At 37.2% G+C, this 20791-nt stretch overlaps 2 protein-coding genes and 1 pseudogene across 2 annotated transcripts; all 3 read left to right on the plus strand.

Annotated features, from left to right (window-relative positions):
- The first annotated feature begins 2447 nt into the window (after positions 1–2447).
- On the plus strand, positions 2448–4945 carry LOC122299281 (reticulon-like protein B5). The gene is made up of 5 exons (XM_043109429.1): positions 2448–2704; positions 3404–3584; positions 3713–3854; positions 4196–4265; positions 4351–4945. Exons 1-5 carry the CDS (start codon positions 2506–2508, stop codon positions 4515–4517), a joined length of 759 nt encoding a protein of 252 aa, XP_042965363.1. The 5' UTR covers positions 2448–2505; the 3' UTR covers positions 4518–4945.
- A 10595-nt stretch (positions 4946–15540) lies between these two features.
- Positions 15541–17719, plus strand: LOC122299295. The gene is made up of 4 exons (XM_043109453.1): positions 15541–15731; positions 15825–15951; positions 16073–16145; positions 17283–17719. Exons 1-4 carry the CDS (start codon positions 15704–15706, stop codon positions 17556–17558), a joined length of 504 nt encoding a protein of 167 aa, XP_042965387.1. The 5' UTR covers positions 15541–15703; the 3' UTR covers positions 17559–17719.
- A 139-nt stretch (positions 17720–17858) lies between these two features.
- On the plus strand, positions 17859–19082 carry LOC122299289 (annotated as a pseudogene).
- Positions 19083–20791: the final 1709 nt, after the last annotated feature.

Raw genomic sequence — 20791 nt, forward strand, 5'->3', positions numbered from 1 at the left:
AGTACAAAACAACAAAAAAACCCCCCACAAAGAAAAATACTCATATTTAAAAAAGATCTGTTCAAATATGTCAGGCTTAAAAAAATATATATCAAAACATATGATGTGGATATATCGTTCAACATCTAAAATAAAAATTCAAATCTTATGCGTTCTTTGAGTGTGGTGATAGTATTTATTGTGATGACAATAATGCTATTTTTATTTGTCTATGGTATTCTGATGTATCTTGACTTTATTTTGAACTAATCTTTTTGTTTTCTAATGTATCTAGATATGTAATTATTATGCTTACTGACCTATTATTATCAAAAGATATTTGTTAAAGTTTATTTTTTTTGTCTCTATGCATTAAATTATTCATTAATCAAGTTTTTTTTTTTTTCAAAAAAAAAACTATACTATTTTTATAAAATACTTGTTTAACCCAACTAGGTAAACGTGCTTTGCATGTGCTCCTAACGTAGTATATATATATATATATATATATATATATGTATATATCAAATAATAAACACGAGAAAACTTACATATAATAAATGTAAAACAATGGAGAATATCAAATTCCTCGATTTGCACAGAAAAGACCACTTTCTTAGATTATTTTTTAATAAAATATAATTTTTATTGGGGAATAGTAACTCTTCAAATATGACTTTTGTAATTAATTTACTGTTGCTCATAATCTTATTTGAAGGCATTTTGACCAGTACAATGCAGCTGAGTTAACAAAAAAGAGTCATATTTTTTTACTTTATTGACATTTGACTAGTCCAATACCAATACTCCTACAATTCTCGATAACTTGCATACCACCCTTATAGAGAGGGAGGAGATCCATCCCCTACATAATATAATTGTGGGCCATCTCATTAGGTGGAGCGAGGGTTCCATGTGGTGGCTCGCAGCTACCACGTGGACGAGATGGCTTTGAAACAATTTATGAAGTGTGGAATTCTATTCTAAAATGGTTTTTGGCCTCTCATGGAGGAACCATTTCGTCCAATCGAGATACAACACTCTTCAAATGATCTCTCACTTTTAAAAAACGAGCAATGCTATGTACAATCTCTATTTGGAGACTGCAATGCAGGTCTAGGTAGTTTGTTTTTAAAATTATAAAAATATTCCTCCTAAAATGATCATTTTTATTATTTAATAAAGAGTTTAGACATGCAATTTCCAATAATTTCTCTTAAAAAATATTTGGAAACTAGTAATAGATTGGAATTTGGGTTGGAAATATGTGACACAACCCGTTAATTTAACACAAACATGACATGATAATAGTAAGTTTGAGTTTAGTTTTAAAGGGTTTAGATCAAAATGGGTTGACCCATTAAGACACGATTGTTTAATAGGTTGATAATGAGTCAACTCCTTTTGATACTTTATGATTCGTTAAAAAAGTTAAAGTTACAATTATACCCTTATACCTAAAAGTAATATTTTTAGAATTTTAATTTCAATATTTTTATTATTTGGACTTGTAATTAGTTTTATAATTTTTATAGATATTGTGATTTGAACATTTATATAAGATTATACGAAATTTAATCAGGTCAAATTATTTAATTTCGGATCTATTCAATACATTTATATAAATGGGTTTACACGACACGACTTGTTTTAATTGGTTTATGATTTGATATTTTGATATGATAAGTTTAACGGGTTGGATTCGAGTTTACTCATATGGTATAATATATATACTTTGACACAATACGAATACGATCCGTTAACATGATTTAGCATCCCTAATTGGAGTTCTATTTTATTAGAGAAATGATTTATATAAGTTTCAAATAAATAAATCTCGCGCAAGTCTTTGTAAAAAAGTAGACTCCACGTAAAAAAATATAATAAAATTATTATTTATCAGTGAGACTTACTTTTTTACAAATAATTTATATAAAATTTATCTATTTAAATCTTGTGGCACTCGTTAGAGCCATTACTCATTTATTATAAATATTCCAAAATTATAGAAATTTGATTCTAAGTATGTTTTTGTGTATGGTGTATTATTTTGCTTGGGACTATACGGCTGGTAACCATAAAGCGGGTCCGCCCCTAACGTGGTACCCACTCTGATGTAACCGTTAACCCCAAATCGACCAACCAAAAAGGACCAGCCGTCCATTTCCTGCTCCTCTCCACTCATCTTCGGCCACGTGTTCCTCACTCCGCCAGGCCGGTGATTTCTTCAACACCGACCATCTATCCCTAATCCCAGTCCCCCCGGCACGTACAGGAAGCACGAAATACTCCGTCGAATCTAACGTCGTTTCACCTCGAACTCATCAAACTTAACGCCGTCAATTTTGTAGTCACAGTACTCCGAACCCCTAGGTTCGTTTTTTCAAACCTCAGGCTGGGACTGATCGCCACCCAACGGTCACGATCGCCTCATTGCTCGCTTTATATGTGCAACTCGGTGAGGTATTTCCATCTCCTGTACTTTTCATATTTTCGGTGTAGGGTTGAAGCTTTGGTGTACGAAAAATGGCTGAGCATTCCGAGAGTGCAGGTTCGGCTGTGGAGTCAATGATAGAGAAGATAAGCGAGAAGATCCACGCGAACGATTCGTCGTCATCGGATTCTGATGACGACAAATCGGTCTCACCGTCGTCAGTGAAAGCCAAGATTTACCGGATTTTCGGGAGGGAGAAACCGGTTCACAAGGTTCTCGGTGGAGGAAAGCGTACGGTTACAGTCTCTCTTTCTGAGATTACATATTGATATGAGATCTGTTATTTGATTGAATATGCATTGTTTGGCCATGTTTTCCCATTTTCGAATTCCTTTTTTAAGTATTTGAAAAAAATGGGGATTTGATCTTTGGAAGCGACGAGTGATCAGATGTGCATTGCTTTGCGAGAGTGACCCGATATGCGTGCCAAAGCAATGCCTGATCTGATTTCAGCTTTTTGCTTATAGAAAGTGGTGGGAATGATTCCGCGGTTGCGAAATGAGACGAAAATGGTGTGTTTGGATGTTTGTGAGTATAAGCTGTGTCTACGTTTTTATGACAGATTTTTCAGCGATCAATATTGTTGGTGAAGTTTGTTGGCGCGTTGCGTTTTCAAAAATATTTGTTTAAAGCTTATAGATTCTGTTTGGTTGCTCATAGAATGTTGAGAATAGTATGAAAAATCAGGCTTTGAACTGTGGTTCCAGAGACTCTATAGGAAAGTAAACTAAAGTTCACTGGTGAATCACTCTTATGGGTCATCTCTACTTCACTGGTTAGGGCTTTTTATCTTTTCCTTAAAGAGTGCAATTCTGAAAATGAAACAATTCATTATTTTCCTCCCCGAGTTATTGCAACTCAATGTAAGTGTTGGTTTTCTGTTTACATTGTTGTTCTTTTCTTCTCAATTTCTGTGACGATTTGGTGCAGCTGCTGATGTATTCTTATGGAGGAACAAGAAGATCTCAGCCAGTGTCCTCGGTGGAGCTACTGCAATCTGGGTCTTTTTTGAATTGCTTGAATATCACCTGCTTACTCTTGTATGTCATGTTCTGATTCTAACTCTTGCAATGCTGTTCCTGTGGTCCAATGCTCATACCTTTATCAACAAGTAAGCCTTGTGGTTTTTACATTATCATGCCTAATTGTTAATTTATATAAAACTCAGTTGTTAGGTACCTAGGCTGTGTTTTCATTCCTAATTTTATTTAATTTATTGCCTATGATGTCTATTTGTAGGACTCCACCCCGCATCCCAGAAGTTCATCTTCCCGAGGAGCCATTTTTGCAAGTTGCTGCTGCGCTGAGAATTGAAATTAACCGAGGTTTTGTAGTCTTGCATGATATTGTGACTGGAAGAGATTTGAAGAAGTTTCTCATTGTACGTATTTTATTCTTCTTTGAAGAATCTTTACATTCTATTTTAATGCAGCATCTTAAATTCTTTATTGGCTTAGCCATCCCAGTCTATTAATTTTGGTGCCCATGTTGGTTTGATGAGTAAATAGTCTATCCTTTCATAAAAGTCGCTGCTGCTATATTTGAGACTCTGTTTCGTACTTTCGAATCTTCACAACATTATCATTAATGTCATATATTGCTAGTATCAGAATATGGGTTGCTCTAGGAAATATTGCATCCTTCAAATGATCCTGCAAGCAATTCAGTGTGGAAGTTTATTCTGTTATCTAATTTCTAATAAGATTATGTTTTGGATGTCAGGTCATTGCTGGCTTTTGGGTTCTTTCAATTGTGGGAAGTTGTTGCAATTTCTTGACCTTGTTCTACATATGTAATTACCACAAAACTTATGTTTATATATGCTATTGGATACGAACTCAATATTCTGAATTTTGATAATATCGTTTTGGAAACAGCTTTTGTTTTGCTGCACACTCTTCCTGTTCTGTACGAGAAGTATGAGGACAAGGTTGATCCATTTGCAGAGAAGGCGATGATTGAGATTAAAAAGCAGTATGCAGTGTTTGATGCCAAGGTCTTGAGCAAGATTCCGAAAGGCTCATTGAAAGGAAAATTGGCTTAGGGAAGCCAAGATGTTCTAATGATGTTGGACACCCGGCTAGCAATGGGTTTTGTCAGCCTTGAATGTGCTCGTTCATTTATTTTTTTGCTAGAGCCTTTCCCTTGCTTCTACACACAATTGTTTTTGGTATTTTGGTGTTCAATTTGGTGGATTTGGCATGTGAACTTTAGTTGCAAGATTTAGGTGTCTATGGGTGATTTTGTGACGAACTTTGTTAGCTTAGTGGATCTCACCCCGTGCTTGTGCACCTGGATTCACTTCAGAAGAACTTGTGCCTAAGCGATTAGTCATGGTTTCTTATTGGTTTCTGATTGCGAGCATGAACTCGATGCACTCAGCCTTTGAAAGATGGGAATCGGTTGTATCAGGTATGAGCAAGTAAATTATTGCAATTGTTAAGGTATATGCTACTTCAGGAGTTCATGGAAGTAATGATTTTTAAAAGATTATTTTGTTTCGATGTATCAAGTGAAAGGAATCTGGAGGATTTTCCTCGAGTACGTTCCTTTTGATGAGGATGTGGACTCATTGTAGATGGGTGGAGGGAATCTCCCATCATTTTTAAAATGTTTATTAATATTATTTTAAATGGGCATAAATAATGTGGTAACTGTTCTAAATATGGGGAAGTAAAATGTTATTTATATAAAAATATTGGAAAGGAGGATAAAAATCTTAAAATTCGAAATTTAGATTAAAAAAAAAAAACCAGTATGTGTTATTGAGAATTTTGAAAATCTTAAAATTTGAAATTTGAAGTTTAAACTAAAGAAGAAAATATTGATGAGATATTATTCAGTTATTTTATTCGGTATATATATATATATATATATATATTATCGTGCATAAAATTGTGCGTAAGCATGACACTCGGTTGGTAATTAGTATAGTTTGTTTTTCTATGTTGAATGATGTCATGCTCAAAACCTTGGGTTGATTGCATAATTGGCATCTAGGTAGGATATTGCTGATTTGTGAAAACTGTTTTTAGTATGCGAATATTTTGTCTTTTGGTTTTTAGAATAAATTTTGCCCACTTTCCTTATCTTTAAACAAGCTGTTAGGTGATATAAGAAGTATTTCATCTCATTTTATTATTATAACTTTATTAAAGTTTCTATCTAAAATATAATAAATAATTTAGTTTTTTCAAAATTTAAAATAATAATAATATTAAAAAATATTATTATAATAATATTATATTCAACTTTTAACTTATCTTATTTTATAATCTTACCTTAATCTCATTTCAATGCTTTCAAATTTGTGCAAAACTTTATGTTACTAGTAAATTAACAAAAAATGCTATATTAGATCATATGCAGTATAGGTTTTTTAGAACCTATTGTGCTAAACAATATGATAATTTAGAAACAATAATTTCTTTACCATATTCATAAGGGTAAAAAGGGTTTTTTTCCTTGCATCAAGTAATCGAAAAAGGAAAATGCTACTCTTATGAATGGTTTTTACCGTTTTGATTTTTTGATTTTTGATTTTTATTATTTTTTTATTTAATGATTAAGTAAGTATTTTTTAATAATATTATGAAATTTTTATTTTTTTAAAAACATTTAAATGTATTAAAAAGGTGTGTAAAAAAATACAAAAAAAAAAAAAAACCTTAAAAATGCATAAGCAGGGGAGCCCCAGCGGTGGGAGTAGCATTGCCCAATTAGGGCTGTACATTTGGACCGCTCAGCTGACCCAACCTGGACGTTCCGAATAAACCGACCTGAAACAGACACAAACGGAATCAGAATATTTTCGGATTATTTCGATATGGGTCAGTTAATAACTGTTAACCCGTTTGGATTTAAAACCAAGCACATCTCGTGCGAATTTGCATTACCGTCCGTCGACACCTACTTCGCTATCATCGGCGACCTCAGTCCCAGCTCTTGAATCGCATTCGAAGCCAACAGAGTTTCCAACTTGTACACCATCTCAATCATGGACACCCGGTTGTGGAGCTTCTCGATGGCCTCCGGTGGATCGATTACGATGACATTTAGGTGTTCGATTGAGAACTGGTGCTGCAGTGCAACTGCTGATTCCAGTTGCGTCCGTACATCTTGTGGCTGATGCAATCGAAGGGTCCTGTTCGGTGATGGGCTTGGTGGGATGGATGTGGATGAGATCGACGCTGCGCTGGTTAGCGAGATCGATGCCGCACTGGTTAGCTTGATCGATGAGAGAAACCTGGATGGGCTTGGAGATCGATCGGATATTTTCTATTTGAGAAGTGAGAAAGTTGAGGAGGAAATTCGAAACGGAATACCCGAATTGGGTAGCTTATGGAACTCAAAAATTTGGAATGGAATCCCAATCGGAACGTGCCATTTCAGGTCGGGTCGGAATGGTGGATATCAGGTCAGATGGAACCGGATGAACAGTCCTACGCCCAATCGAACAAATAATGATTCAAAGGATAAATTTTATTTATAAGAAAATTGCTTCAAGACAGTATAGGTTTTATTATGAACTATAATTCAATTTAAAGGATGCTCAATTTGCAAACTAAGACAATTATTTTTTTCTATGTTTTTCATTTCAAACTCAATTTTCAAATTAGTTGGGTTTTCATGAGTTTTTCTTGAGTCATAATAAGATTTAAATAATTTACAAGAAAAATGTATTTTTGCAATTGCTTGGGGGAGTCTGCATACAATTATGCCCATGGGGTTGTGTTTGAATTTTTTGGTGTTTTGACAAGAAGCATCGTGACCCCCTTCTTCCTTCTGCTCTGCTTCATCGCCCGTCCCCCCTATTCACAATACTCTAGTTGGAGACTCAGTTTCAATCCTCGCAACCCATTGGGCAACACCATGTAGCATCAAGTACTCCAAGTACTCCATTTCAAAGTGAAGTACCCAGGCTCACACAAGCCAAAATGGAGCAACTCTTTCCAAACCTTGCTTATTTTAGCTCACAAAACTCTACCAAATTTGTGGCCAAATATTGGAGGGCATCGTGATCATTTAGCTGTGGATGATATTTCTAATTTTCCATAGTTCGACTCCATTATTGACCCTAAGTGTGAAAACCATGTTTTGCAATAAAACAATATTGAGTGGATCATACTATTCCACAATATGCGAAGTATGAGTTTGTGAACATAGAGAGAGAGAGAGAGAGAGAGAGAGAGAGAGAGAGAGAGAGAGAGAGAGAGAGAGAGAGAGAGAGAGAGAGAGAGAGAGAGAGAATCTTGGTTTGCACAGATATGTGCAAATCCTTTACAAATTTTGCAATATCCATTTGATATCTTGATTTTTCACTATAGGTTTCCTCGAGAGGGAGGAAAACAAAAGATTAGCCTATGTTGTATAGATCTTGCAATGTTGCGATGTACATGAGCCCTAAATAATTAGATGTTTGCAATGCACAATCTGTTGAACTGCTTCTTGGGTTTTAGTTCATTTTAATTTTGTTCATTTTTTTTAATTATGTTGATATGGTACCATGCCATGTCAGCTAGTTGCATGGTGATTGCAATCTATCTATGGAAGAACAAAATTTACATATATCATAGTAATGGAAATTCAAAATCTGATCTTTAATGAAAACACATTGGCATATTTGATTATTTTCAGATTACTTTATATAAACATTCATTGAGATGATTGTACTAGATGCATCCAATTACTCTAACATATATAAAGACTCTTGTAACTTAGTAGAATAAATACTATGAGGTTTTAAATTATATGTTTCATACATTTTACATCTTTTAGGAATTTTAATGTATATCCGTAACATCCCGCTCTCGTAACGATTTTATTTTATATATTAGGGGAACATGTGTGCTACGAATCTTGACTTTAAAATATCTTTTATTTTTAACAAAGTGTCAGGTGCAAAATATTTCATATAATAAATAGAATCATTCAATATTAAAATATTGAAAGTATAAAAGGCCATGGGAGCGCATCCGGGAAAAATAGGTTAGAAAAAAAAAAGAGAAGATAAAGGGAAAACAAGGTCTTGAACATTTTAGAATAATACTACATGATGATTTCCTCAATTTATATGCTGCATATTGCCAACGAAAATAAAAGGTCATGGGCTGAACTAACAAAACAAGATAAACAAGATAAAGGCCTAAGGCCAGTTCTAATTTAATACAACTCATTAACTAAGGCTCAATATAACTGACTCCAGGCTAATACTAAAACTATCACTCAAGATAAGTGAGCCCTGTAACAAGCCATTTGAATCTTAGCCCATACTAGGCATGTCCTTGCTTCATTTACATAACTCCACTTCAGACTAAGTACAACACAACTCCCATCCCAAATTTTCCATCTTCTGTGCTTCACCCAAGCCATGCCCTAGTTAAGCTAGGGATTGTAACAACTTCCCTATCCTTCAGAACACCTTGCCTAAAGGTGGGGAAAACTATCTCTCAGTTGTGAATAAGCCTCCCAGATCGCGTTGTCAGTGTCTTGTTCCTGCTAACAAACCAATAATTGTGCCTGTGTGTGATTTTCCTTCTTGGTCATGTGACAAACTAGCATCTCCTCTAGTTCCGACCTTAGAATTACATGTTGATCCACTAGTGGCAGCATCTGTAGGGCATTAGTAGCAAATCCTAACTTCTTCTTGAGCTAGGATACATGAAATGTATTGTGTAGCTTGGACTCCAATGGCAGATCAAGTCGGTAAGCCATCTTCCCTATCCTCCGTAAAATTTGAAAGGGTCCAAAATATTTAGGTGCAAGTTTAAGGTTCCTGTGTTGACTCATTGTTGTTTGTCGATAGGATTGTAGTCATAAAAACATACAATCCCCTTCTAAAAACTCTTGATCCGTTCTTCATAAATTTGAGTACTTCTTCATCCTATTTTGTGTTCTGTGTAAGTTATGGCGAAGCAAGCTTGAGATCTGGTCACAGGTTTAAAGGCTGGCCTCCACAGCTTCCACATGATCTGTGCCAGGTATAAAATCCATCCATCGGGGAGGGGGGTAGCACTATAGGGCCTCAAAGGAGGTTATTTTAATAGAAAAATGGGGGGTGAAATGATATCACCACTCTGCCAATGGTATCCAGAGAGACCAATCTTGGGGCCTATCCCTTGAAAAGAACCTCAGATAATTCTCGAGGGTTTTGTTTACCGCCTCTATTTGCTTGTCTGTTTGAGCGTGATACGCAAAACTGAGTGTCATTTGAACCCCTTTTAATTTAAAAATATCTTGCCAAAAGTTACTTGTTAAAGTCTTGTCTCAATTTGATATGATGGAGTTAGGGAGGCCATGTAGTTTGAATATGAGTTGGAAAAACAGTTGGGCTATATCTTTGGCAGTATAGGGTTGCTTAAGTAGAATCATGTGGTTATGTTTAGTGTGTTTGTCTACTACTACCCAGAGGCTATTAAAGCCATGGGATTAGGGAGGCTCTCAACAAAGTCTATGGTGATTTGGGACCATGGTTGGGATGATATTGCAAGGGGCTAGAGTAATCCTCTCGGAAGAGTATTTGGAGTTTTAACTCTTTGGCAAAGGTCATAGCCCCTAATGAATTGTTTGACCTCCTTCTTGAGCCCTGGCCAACATAAATCTTTCTACACCCTTTGTATGGTTTTCTCATATCCCGAATGCCCCCTCGTTGGACTACTCTGAGTCAGCTCCAAAACCTTCCTTTTGAATTCCTCACCGTGGGGAATATACAATCTATTTTTATATAACAAAAGACCATCTCTCATAGTGTACTTAGCTCCCAGCTTCTTGTCTAAACACTGTGAGATTAGAGATTGTACCTGGGGGTCATTAGCACAGGTAGCTTTGAGGTCATCTACCCACTCCACTGTAGGGAATGAAAGCAACATTAGAGTCATCTCTATTTCTTGCCCCTTTTTTGGATAGTGCGTCTGCTACCTTATTTTTGGTTCCCTTTTTGTACTCCACTATAAAATATTACCCTATCAACTTAGAGGCTCATCTTTACTGCATAGGGTTTCCAATTCTTTGGTCAATCGAGTGCTTAAGACTTTGATGGTCAGTTTTGACCACAAAGGTCCTTCCCAAGAGGTAAGGCCTCCACTTTACCACCGCTGTAACCAAAGTATAGAGTTCCTTTTCATAGGTCGATAGTAGTAGGGATCTCCCCTTCAAGGTTTTGCTGAAAAAGGCTAAGGGTTTACCTCGCTGCATTAGTATTGCTCTAACGGTTGTACTCGATGCATCACAATCAATAACAAATGGGAGTCTGAAGTCAGGTAAGGCAAGTATCAGAGGATTGGTAACAACTTCTTTTAATTTGTGAAAGGCCACTTTTCCTTCTTCACTTCACACAAAACAATTTTTTCTTAACATTCGGTTTAGAGGCCCAACAATTTCTCCATAGTCCTTAATGAATCATCTATAGTAATTTGTTAATCCGAAGAACCCCCTTAACTCCTTTAGGGAACCAGGTAGGGACCACTCTTTCATCGCTTGCGATTTTTTCAAGTCAGCCCTCACCCCTTGAGCTGAAATTAGGTAGCCCAAATAAGAGATTTCCTTGCACCCAAACTTGCACTTGGACTACTTAGCGTATTACTTGTTCTATTTTAAGGTTTCCAATGTCACCCTCAAATACTCACCATGTTCAGTTTCAATCTTGCTGTATATCAGTATGTTGTCAAAGAAGACAGAAATGAATTTCCTTAAGTAGGGTTGCAACACCTTGTTCATCAAACTTTGAAAGGTAGAGGGTACATTAGTTAACCTAAAGTGCATAACTAAGAATTCATAATGACCGTCATGGGTCCTAAAGGCCGTTTTGTGCACATCCTCGGGCCTCACCAGAATTTGGTGGTATTCGGACCTCAAGTCCAATTTGGAAAAAAATACTGCTCCATGCAACTCATCCATTAGCTCCTCCACCACCGGTATGGGAAACTTGTCTTTAATAGTGACCGCATTCAACCCCCTATAGTACACACCCAATCCCTGTATTCCGTCGGCTTTTCTTACTAGTAACATCGAGGAAGAGAAGGGGCTTTGGCTGTGTTGTATAACCCCTGAAGCTAATAACTTCCGAACTATTTTCTCAATCTCGTCTTTTTGAAAATATGGGTATCTATAAGGCCTCATAGAGATGAGTTTAGCATTTAGAATTAGGTTTATGGCATGGTCTTGGGGTCTAGATGGTGGTACGTCTTTAGGTTCTTCAAATATCTCTTGAAATTGCTTCAAAACTTCTTGTATGGCTACTATTATCTCTTTGCATCTCCCCTCAAGTCCCACTACTTCTTATTCTAGCATTTGTAACAATACCCCTATTTTCTCTAGCTTGTTAAACTTGTTGAGGGAGCCTTCTTCAATCAGCTTAGACGTAGTCAATCCTTGCAATTTTATAGATTTCTCTCCAATAGTAAGATTAATTGTTAGTTTTTTAAAATCCCACAACACAGCCCCCAAATCTTAAAGCCATTAGATTCCAAGAACCATATCACACCTACCAAAACTAGCACATGAACCTTGACGAGAAATAGAGCCCCTTGAATTTTGACTTTAAACCCCAATCACTTCCCTTCACTTGGAATTACTTCACCACCAATTACCCTTCCTTTGACATTTTCATCCATATTGAGGGGTAGATTCACCTTTCTCAACAATGTTGGGTCCAAAAAATTATGAGTAGACCCAATGCCAATCAATATGGTTACCCATTGAGTCCAACCTTTCCCATCACCCTCACATTTTTGGGGTTTTGTGACCATGTTAATGCATGTAGTGATATTTTTAGAATTTCCTTACAAGGTATAGCCACTACTTCCTCCACCAATTCGATTACTTCATCCTTTATCATATCCCTTCCTTATTTGTCAAAGAGGACTTATTCTAATAGGTAGATTTTAGGGATCTAACATTTATGACCAGGGTTCCACTTGGCATCACAATAATAACATAGGTCCTTATCTCTCCTATCTTTCATTTGCCATTAGTTTTTTTTATGAATTTGGAGGTAAGGTTTTGGGACTATTTTGTTGGGTTCTATTATAGGTAAGCTGGGTTTTTTTAAGATTCCTGTGTTAAGGGGAGTAAATCAGCCCAGATCTACTGGTTTTCTAGCTTGGTTCAGATTCTCCTCTTGTATTTTGGTTAGGGTAAAAGTTGAAATTAAGTTGAGTGGGTTGAACATTCTCATTGGAAGTCTGATTTCATCATGTAATCCACTAAGGAGACAACTTAATTTATATTGTTCAGAGGTGCCTCTTAACCTATTGGATAGAGTTTCAAATTTGTCTTTATATTCATCCACTATGGTTGTTTGTCTTAATCGAGTAATGGAGTCCATGGGGTCATCATAGGCACTTGGTCCAAACTTGACCAGCAGTGCCTTGACAAACTCTTCCTAGTCTCTCAGTTGTCCTGACCCCTCAAGGTCTTGGAATTAGGTTAATTCTTTTCCCTCCATTTGGAAGGATGCTAACTTTAGTCTATGCTATGGTAAGGCTTGGTGGAAAGTAAAGAATTATTGTACCTTATAGATCCAGCCAGTAGGCCCTCTCCATGAAAGCTTGGGAAATCGAGCTTGACAGTTTTGGTATGCATTTCTCCCCCTTGTCTCGGACTAGCCTAACCCTATGCAAATGGACCTTCTGATGTTGACCCTCCCATGCTAGAGTTGTGGTTTCTTTTCTGCAGCTCCAACATGATGATAGAAAGCTGCTGGACAATAGTGTTATTTTGCCTTTTTAGGGCAAATATTGTAGTTTCCAAATTGTTGTATTGAGTCTGTAAATCTTGATGTTGCGTGTCAGTAGATCTCTTTAGGGCATTGAGCCCATCTTGTGATTATGTCAATCTTGTGCCTTCAGCCATTAATGTATTAGGTAAATCACAGAGACCAATGTCTCTAATACCATTTGTAACATACCTTTAGATATAGTAAAATAGAAATATGGCTCTCTTCGAGTGGAGCTCTTCCAGGAAAAATAGATGAGAAAATGAAAGGAAAATAAGATCTTGAACATTTCAGAATAATACTACAGGATGATTTCCTCAGCTTATATGCTGGAGATTGCCAATGAAAATAAAAGGTTGTGGGCCGAATTAACAAAGCAAGATAAAGGCCTAAGGCCAGATCTAATTTAATAAAATCCATTAACTAGCTAAGGCCCGCCTAATGGAGCAGACTCCAAGCCAATACTAAAACTATCACGTAAGTGAGCCTCGTAACAAGCCCTTTGAATCTTAGCCCATACTCGGCATGTCCTTGCTTCATCCACATAACTCCACTTAAGACTAAGTACAATGCAATTCTCATCCTGAATCTTCTATCTTTTGTACTTCCCCCAAGCCATGCCTTGGTTAAGCTAGGGTTTGTAACACAAATGTGGTTGCACTCATGTGAACGTGCTGCAGCTTGGTTTGTCTTTGTGTCTCAATGAAACGCATGTCAACGTGGGATCTTTCTAATGGGATGTTGTAGCAGTGAACGGTGAAGGGCTGAGCAAAAAAATCTACTCTAATTTGAGGTTGGAAAATGGGGTCTTAACTAAGTGATTTACAGTTGATGGATAATGGTTGTGCAAGGTAGTGGCACATGGAGGGTGGGCTTATGGGTTAGGCTCTTCCAATGAAGGGTGGTGACAATGTAGCGAGAACTCAATTGGTTGTTGGTGGTGCCTCCTTCATGGTGGCTATAGCAGGGTGGTTTAGGGTGGCTCATGTGGAGGTGACTTTCCATGCTTTTTGCAGTTGCACGTGCGACGGCTTGGACTGATCTCCAAGGTTATTGCGGACTAGTTGTATGTTGGGCATCCCTTGCAGTTGCTTTGGGCGATGCCGGTCTATGAGCTAGGTAGTGCATGGTGTTTCGTGGCTTAACCTTGCTAGTTTCGATGGTTGTTGGTGAATGAGCATGGACAACGCATGGTTGCCGTTGGGCTGTGTCATGAAGAGCTTTCTAGTGGTTACTGACTATAGCACTGTTGTGCTTGCGCATTGAGTGTTAGAGGTGAATGGTTGCCAACTTGGAGCTCTGGTGGTACAACGTTGATCCTTTTCTGCATGGCCTCAGTAAGGCTATAGCAGTGGGGTTGTCCCACGGTGGTGCAGTGGCTGAATCCAAATAGAAGGCTGAGCAGCTTGGGAAAGTAAGTAGTATATGCAGTTTGGCAACCTTAGGTTCTTACGAAAGATGACAACGTGAATGAAAGGGGTTAGTTGGGAAAGGTATTAGGACTTGCAGCAAAACTTTATTTTGTGATGAAGATGCACATTCTAGGTGCACGAGATGGGAATCACGATGTGGGTATATATAGCAATCAAGTAGGGTTTTCTTTGCAACTGAGTTTGGTCTTTTCAATGGTTTTGGGTCTTGGGTTGAGCCATTTTAAGGGTCCAACTACATTCTAGGGCTTGCCTATAATTTTATGAGCTAGATCACAAAAATACTCTAAATAGTATGATTAAAATTCTAAAATGAACCCAATTCGTCTAGTAAAAATTTTTGGGTTTTTAAAATAATTCTTGGTCTAATACCAATTAATTGGAGGCCCACATGGTTTATAAATATTAAATGGGCTTCAACCTAATTATCAAGCATCAATAAAAATTTAACAATTCACCAAAATAAATTTTGAGTCCGTGATCTATTTAAAATTATCTAATAAATTTCAATTGGGCTTTCTAATATAGCCATTCAAACATAATTAACCCCAATAAAAATATCTTTATATTGACCTTAGAAGATTAGATTGGATCGGTTCGTTACAATATCATTATTTAGATATCCATATAAATATTTTATAACCACATCTAATAAATACATATTCAAACTTTTTATAATTATCAAGCTAATAAAAAATCTGTATTCTATATACATCAAAATTAATCGAGACTACTGTAAAATTAAAATCTATACTATTTTCACTTAAAATATTTAAAAGAATATATTTTTGATTGAGGGAATTTATTTGTTTTTAATAATTTAGGAATTATGGTTAAGAACTAAAAATTGATAATTTAGGGCGATTACCGACTGATATTGGATTTTTCTATTATTTGATATTTCTCGATTTTATTATTTGTTTTGCGTTGGAGTTTTCAGTTCCACCGTCAGGATTGAAACTACGAGATATATAGTCGGCAGAGAGTATTCTGCGATACATCGAGTGGGAGAGACATCAGCGCACCGAGGCTGATCTAATCCTCAAGCACGACGCCATATTAATCTGCTGGTACACGTACAACGCCATGGGACAGGTCTTAGCCAGGTTTCAAGGTACTCTACACTGTTGCTCAAATCCAATACATCCTTCTCTCCCTCCTTTTCTTAATTCAAGAAATGAAATTTTCGATGAAACCTTGAGCGCAGGGAAGCAGTGGAGGCGAGAGCAAGTGAGGAAAATAACCGATAGGGTTTTCGATCGTTTCCAAAATCAATTGGGAAGGGCTAATCTGACATTCGAAGATTTATACATCGCCGTTCTGCTCGTGTACAAGTAAGAGCAGAGGCTTTTGGCTTATATTGCTTAATACTCTCTCTCTCTCTCTCTCTCTCTCTCTCTCTCTCTCTCTCTCTCTCAATATCAAGCACTGTATTATGTTTTCTGTACGTTGTAGTGATATAAATAAGCATTTGCCGGGGCCCCATTTCGATCCACCCTCCAAAGAGCAAGTCAGAGCTATGATTGAGGTGCACTCACTCGTATTCTAATCAGTTTCTTCGGTGATTATGCTTAAAATTTTATACGACCCCGCTTGGTAAAAATGCATATTATTTAGGTTTTCGTTCACTGTTGTCGCCCATTTCTATCTGGATTGCTTTTGCCACATTCTACAAGTGTTAAAAAAAGAGTTAAAAAAGGGGGTTTTTTTGTGGTCGCTAGCTCCTTGGCCTGTAGTGTTTTCTTTCAGCTTAAATAGACCCACTGACCCAGTAAAGTGCAACGGTGTGGCACTATTCCCAACCACAACTTTTTGTTCCTTTCCCCAACCAGATGAGAGCAATGATTAGGTTACTGTGAACAGTACATGGGTTAGACAAATATAATGACCATTGTCTTCTCTATAGCATTTGAGTGGCAATAGTTGATTTCACGACCTCTAAATCTTTTAGTACTTTTACATGAACTTTACTTGAACGAGTGTTTTAAGAGATCTATAGACTGACTCCTATTTTTGGCATATAGCCCTTGAAAATTATAGCAGGCTCTATATAGAACAGTGTATCTGATTCAATTTGTATTTGCCATAGCTATGGTGAGACTGAACTTTGTATGTAATATTGTCATAAAAAAATTGTTATTTGTTCTTGGTAACTGTTGCATTTCTATGGCTTATTAAGCACGGGAAGAACTTCACAGATTATTTGATGTGCCTTCTTACTTGCTAAAAAAAATAAAAGATTGTCCCGGCTTCTAGAGCTTGATGAGTGATGTCTTTTACTCTTACGTGGTTCTAATGACTTTACCACGTGTGAACCTCTATTATTCATTGTGGTAAGGGGTGAAAAAATGTGGTTTGGAAGACAGTTTAAGGACTGTTCTTTCTGTGCTAGGCACAGCCTCCACTTGTTGACCTTCGTAGGAGCTGTGCTATCTTTTGTGTGTGGCTTTCTTATATCAAGAGAAAATCAAGTTATTCGCAAATTGAGATTTTGGGTTAGGTTTTCTTGAGCTTTGTATCCCCAAGGTTTGTAATCACGGCATTCTTCTGATAAAAGTGAAAGTTTTAAATAAAATTAGGAGGACCATTCTGTTTCTTAAATTAAAAAAAAAAATCCTTCTGTATTTTCTCCTACTTGACGTTGTTGTTTTCTTCTTATCCGTAGGAATGCGATTTCAACCAGCTCGATGGAGAAATTGATCGTGAGGAATTTGTGAGATTTATTCAGCAGTTGACAACTGATACACTCATTGCTGTTAGTCAGGGACTGATCCTCACTCTGCTCGTGGCACCGACGATTGCAGTGGCTACCAAGAATGCTACCGCTGGTGTCCCGGGAGTTGGGAAGGTGGTACAGAAGTTACCCAATTCAGTTTATGCATCCCTGGTGACTCTTGCAGTTGTGTTGTTTCAACAATCACGTCTGGATCATTTCCCATAGGGTATTTACTCCTTTATTAAAGTGCATTTATCTATATTTGTAAATGTGATGGTCTGCTCTTATTTTCATGACAGTTGTAAGTTGGGGGTTTTCCAGCGAATTATGATCCAAGGGATTTTCATGTTATTTGTAATTAATAAGCGCAAGATATTTCCGTGTGACTTGTACGTGAGCTTCATAAAAAATACAGGTGCACGGAGTCTGGACCCTCAAGTCTTCGGTAGGATTTTAGGCGTGGTCAAGCCTCTAATCTTTAACATTCAAATACTAATAAAAAATAAACAGAGCCCCTTCGGACCGGTCGGGCTGTTTTTCTCATAAAAAAAGCCCCCACAGATAAACTGACACGTAGCCAAGCTCACAACAAATTAAGGACATTCCAGCTGATTTCAGAAACAACTCAGGCTCTGTTATGACTCCAAACCCAACATTTTCCCGAGAAAATGTCCCAGCTGAAGCTAATGTCCCACCTCGACAACATTCCCTCAACTCCAGGAAAATTCAAGATGGACAAAGCCCCCTACATTCACAGACTCCGCTAGCACTCATCGCTCGCCAAGCTGACCTTCTGGTCCTTTGTGTTCTTGGGCTTGATCTTGCTCTTCTTCTTCCGATCCCCATCTTCTTCACCTCAATCCTTCGATCCTTCTCGACGTTCTCTCGGGACCTACAACTGGGGTGGACCCGCCTGGGAAAAACGCATCCGCTCCTCCGCCCGACTTCGCTCACGTAACGGCATGTCGGTGCTGGTAACGGGAGCTACTGGGTTCGTCAGAACCCATGTATCCACCGCTCTCAAGCGCCGCGGAGAAGGCGTGCTCGGCCTCGACAATTTCAACGACTACTACGATCCGTTATTGAAACGAGCCCGCCAAGCGCTTTTGGAGCGCACCGGCGTGTTCATTGTTGAAGGAGACATCAACGATTCATTCAACGCTATTGAGTAAGCTTTTCGAAGTCGTTGCATTTACCCATGTGATGCATTTGGCTGCTCAAGCTGGAGTGAGGTATGCCATGGAAAATCCTGGCTCTTACGTGCATAGTAACATTGCTGGTCTTGTTAGTCTTTTAGAGATTTGTAAATCTGCGAATCCACAACCCGCAATCGTGTGGGCGTCTTCCAGTTCAGTTTATGGACTTAATACTAAGGTACCCTTTTCGGAAAGAGACCGGACATACTTACATTTGCATTTGCACATACTTACAATCATATATACGGCCTTTCACGTACTGGTTTGAGATTTTTCACAGTTTATGGTCCGTGGGGGAGACCCGCTTTCATGTAGAGGAGGAGATCTGAGCCGAAGAAGATGAACAGCTTTGATGGAGAGGAGGACATGACCCGCGCCGGAGAAGGTGAACAACTTCGATGGAGAGAGGACGTGACCCGCGACTTCTCAGGTGACCGGTGTTCTCAGGTGGCCGGTGTTCTCAGATGAAGATAAAACTCGGATGTTGAGCGAGAGGAGTTCGGAGAAGTTCTGAAATTACACTATTAGGGAATGTTTTGGTGTAGACAGGTGCATCCGGGTCAATATGAATTATACACGTGGTCGATCATAATTGGAGGGCTGTTATAATGGGAAGAGCAGCCCGACCGGTTATAAGGTTTATTCAAAAATAAATATTTTTTAATTCATCTTTCATATTTTTTTATTTAATCATTATAATTTTTTTTATTTAAATTTAACTTTTTTAAATCTTAACAACAAAATAATATTAAAAAATTATATTCTAACAATATTTTAATTTTATAATATTTTAATTTATTTATTTTTATACCGATAAAAAATAATATTTTATTCAAATTTTTTCTTTGTTTTCTTAAAACTCAATAAAAATATTAATTCAAACTATTTTATTATTATTTACAAATTATCTCATAATTATTTATAGATTTTTCATCTCATCCCAATTAGGGGTACTACTTGCCCCCTGAGGCGAGGCCACCCCCACCCCGCCCCCCTTCCATGCGGGGGAAGATTTTTGTCCCCGCCCCTGCATGGACTGGGGAGGGCTACCTAGTCCGATAGTGGGGGTGCAGTGGTGGACTTTCCCCCGTCCGTCCCCAACTTCTGTGTAATTGGGCGTTGGCCCATTTAGATTATTTGGGCTATTTTGAGCCCAAATAAGTTTTATGGGTTCAGAATGATCTAGGAACACAATTCAGGCCTGTTTTTGGATTAAAAATTTAACTACAACTATATTTATATATTAAAAAAATTGAAAAAAAAATTAAGAATACAAATACTAATTACTAAATTCCAAGTTCAAAAACTTCAATGGTCAATCTAATACTATTAGTCTATTAATTACTAAGTAATAACAGTCACTAACTACTAAGTAACTAAGGCATGCATTAAGCTATTACAAATTTACAATGATAGAAATTACAAAATTGTGTCAATTAATAAACAATTACAAAATTATAAAGACATAAAAATAATAAATACTACAATTATACCATTAATGATTAACATTACAACTAATTATAAATTATAACATTGGGAAGTTTGATCAATTTTGGGTGGCTGTGAGTTCACTGAGACATTCTATTGTGTTGAGTTATGTGAGAATCAAATTCAAGATCATAAATTCTGCAATAATAATAAGTTAAAAATAAAATGAATTAGAATTATCAATATAAAATTTTAACTTATAAATTAAGGGATTAATTGTGCAAACCATGAGCAATGGTGGGTCTAGAGTCTAATATAAAAGAAGTCATACCACAACGGAGGTAGCTGTAAATGTCATTCCAGGTATCACTACAACAATTAAATTTAAAATTAACACCAAGTAATTTCAAATAAATAAATAAAAATAAGAGAATTGAATTCAGGTGACATTACCATATTCAGGTGCATCATCACTCTCCTTCTCGGCGTTGACATGATCATAATCAATAACATCCGAAACATGAATTGGACTCATTGTGATCCAGTTTGAGGTGCAAATTAAAACCTCAACAGTGGTAGGATCTAATGAGGTCCGGAATGGATCCAATACGCTCCCTTCGATGCTAAAGGCCGATTCCGAGACTACGATACTAATAGGGATAACCAAAATACTGTGGACTATTTGTGTAAGGACGAGATACTTGGGGGCATGTATCTTCTACCAAGCTAAGATATCAAAGTCTCGTACATATGGTTCAAGATTTAGACCAAAGTATATGTCTATCTTTGACTTAGCCTCTGTGGTACTCCTCGTGAATGGGTTCCCTTCCATCC

The sequence above is a fragment of the Carya illinoinensis genome, chromosome 2 (assembly GCF_018687715.1).
Source record: "Carya illinoinensis cultivar Pawnee chromosome 2, C.illinoinensisPawnee_v1, whole genome shotgun sequence".
In the NCBI taxonomy this organism is placed as follows: domain Eukaryota; kingdom Viridiplantae; phylum Streptophyta; class Magnoliopsida; order Fagales; family Juglandaceae; genus Carya; species Carya illinoinensis.

Bases quoted from the DNA above. Each gene is read 5' to 3' on its own strand.
- LOC122299281 (XM_043109429.1), top strand. From the start codon at position 2,506: ATGGCTGAGCATTCCGAGAGTGCAGGTTCGGCTGTGGAGTCAATGATA. The intron at 2,705-3,403 runs GTACGGTTACAG...GATTTGGTGCAG, and splicing joins GGTTCTCGGTGGAGGAAAGC to CTGCTGATGTATTCTTATGG. The intron at 3,585-3,712 runs GTAAGCCTTGTG...GTCTATTTGTAG, and splicing joins GCTCATACCTTTATCAACAA to GACTCCACCCCGCATCCCAG.
- LOC122299295 (XM_043109453.1), top strand. From the start codon at position 15,704: ATGGGACAGGTCTTAGCCAGGTTTCAAG. The intron at 15,732-15,824 runs GTACTCTACACT...CCTTGAGCGCAG, and splicing joins GGTCTTAGCCAGGTTTCAAG to GGAAGCAGTGGAGGCGAGAG. The intron at 16,146-17,282 runs GTGCACTCACTC...TCTTATCCGTAG, and splicing joins AAGTCAGAGCTATGATTGAG to GAATGCGATTTCAACCAGCT.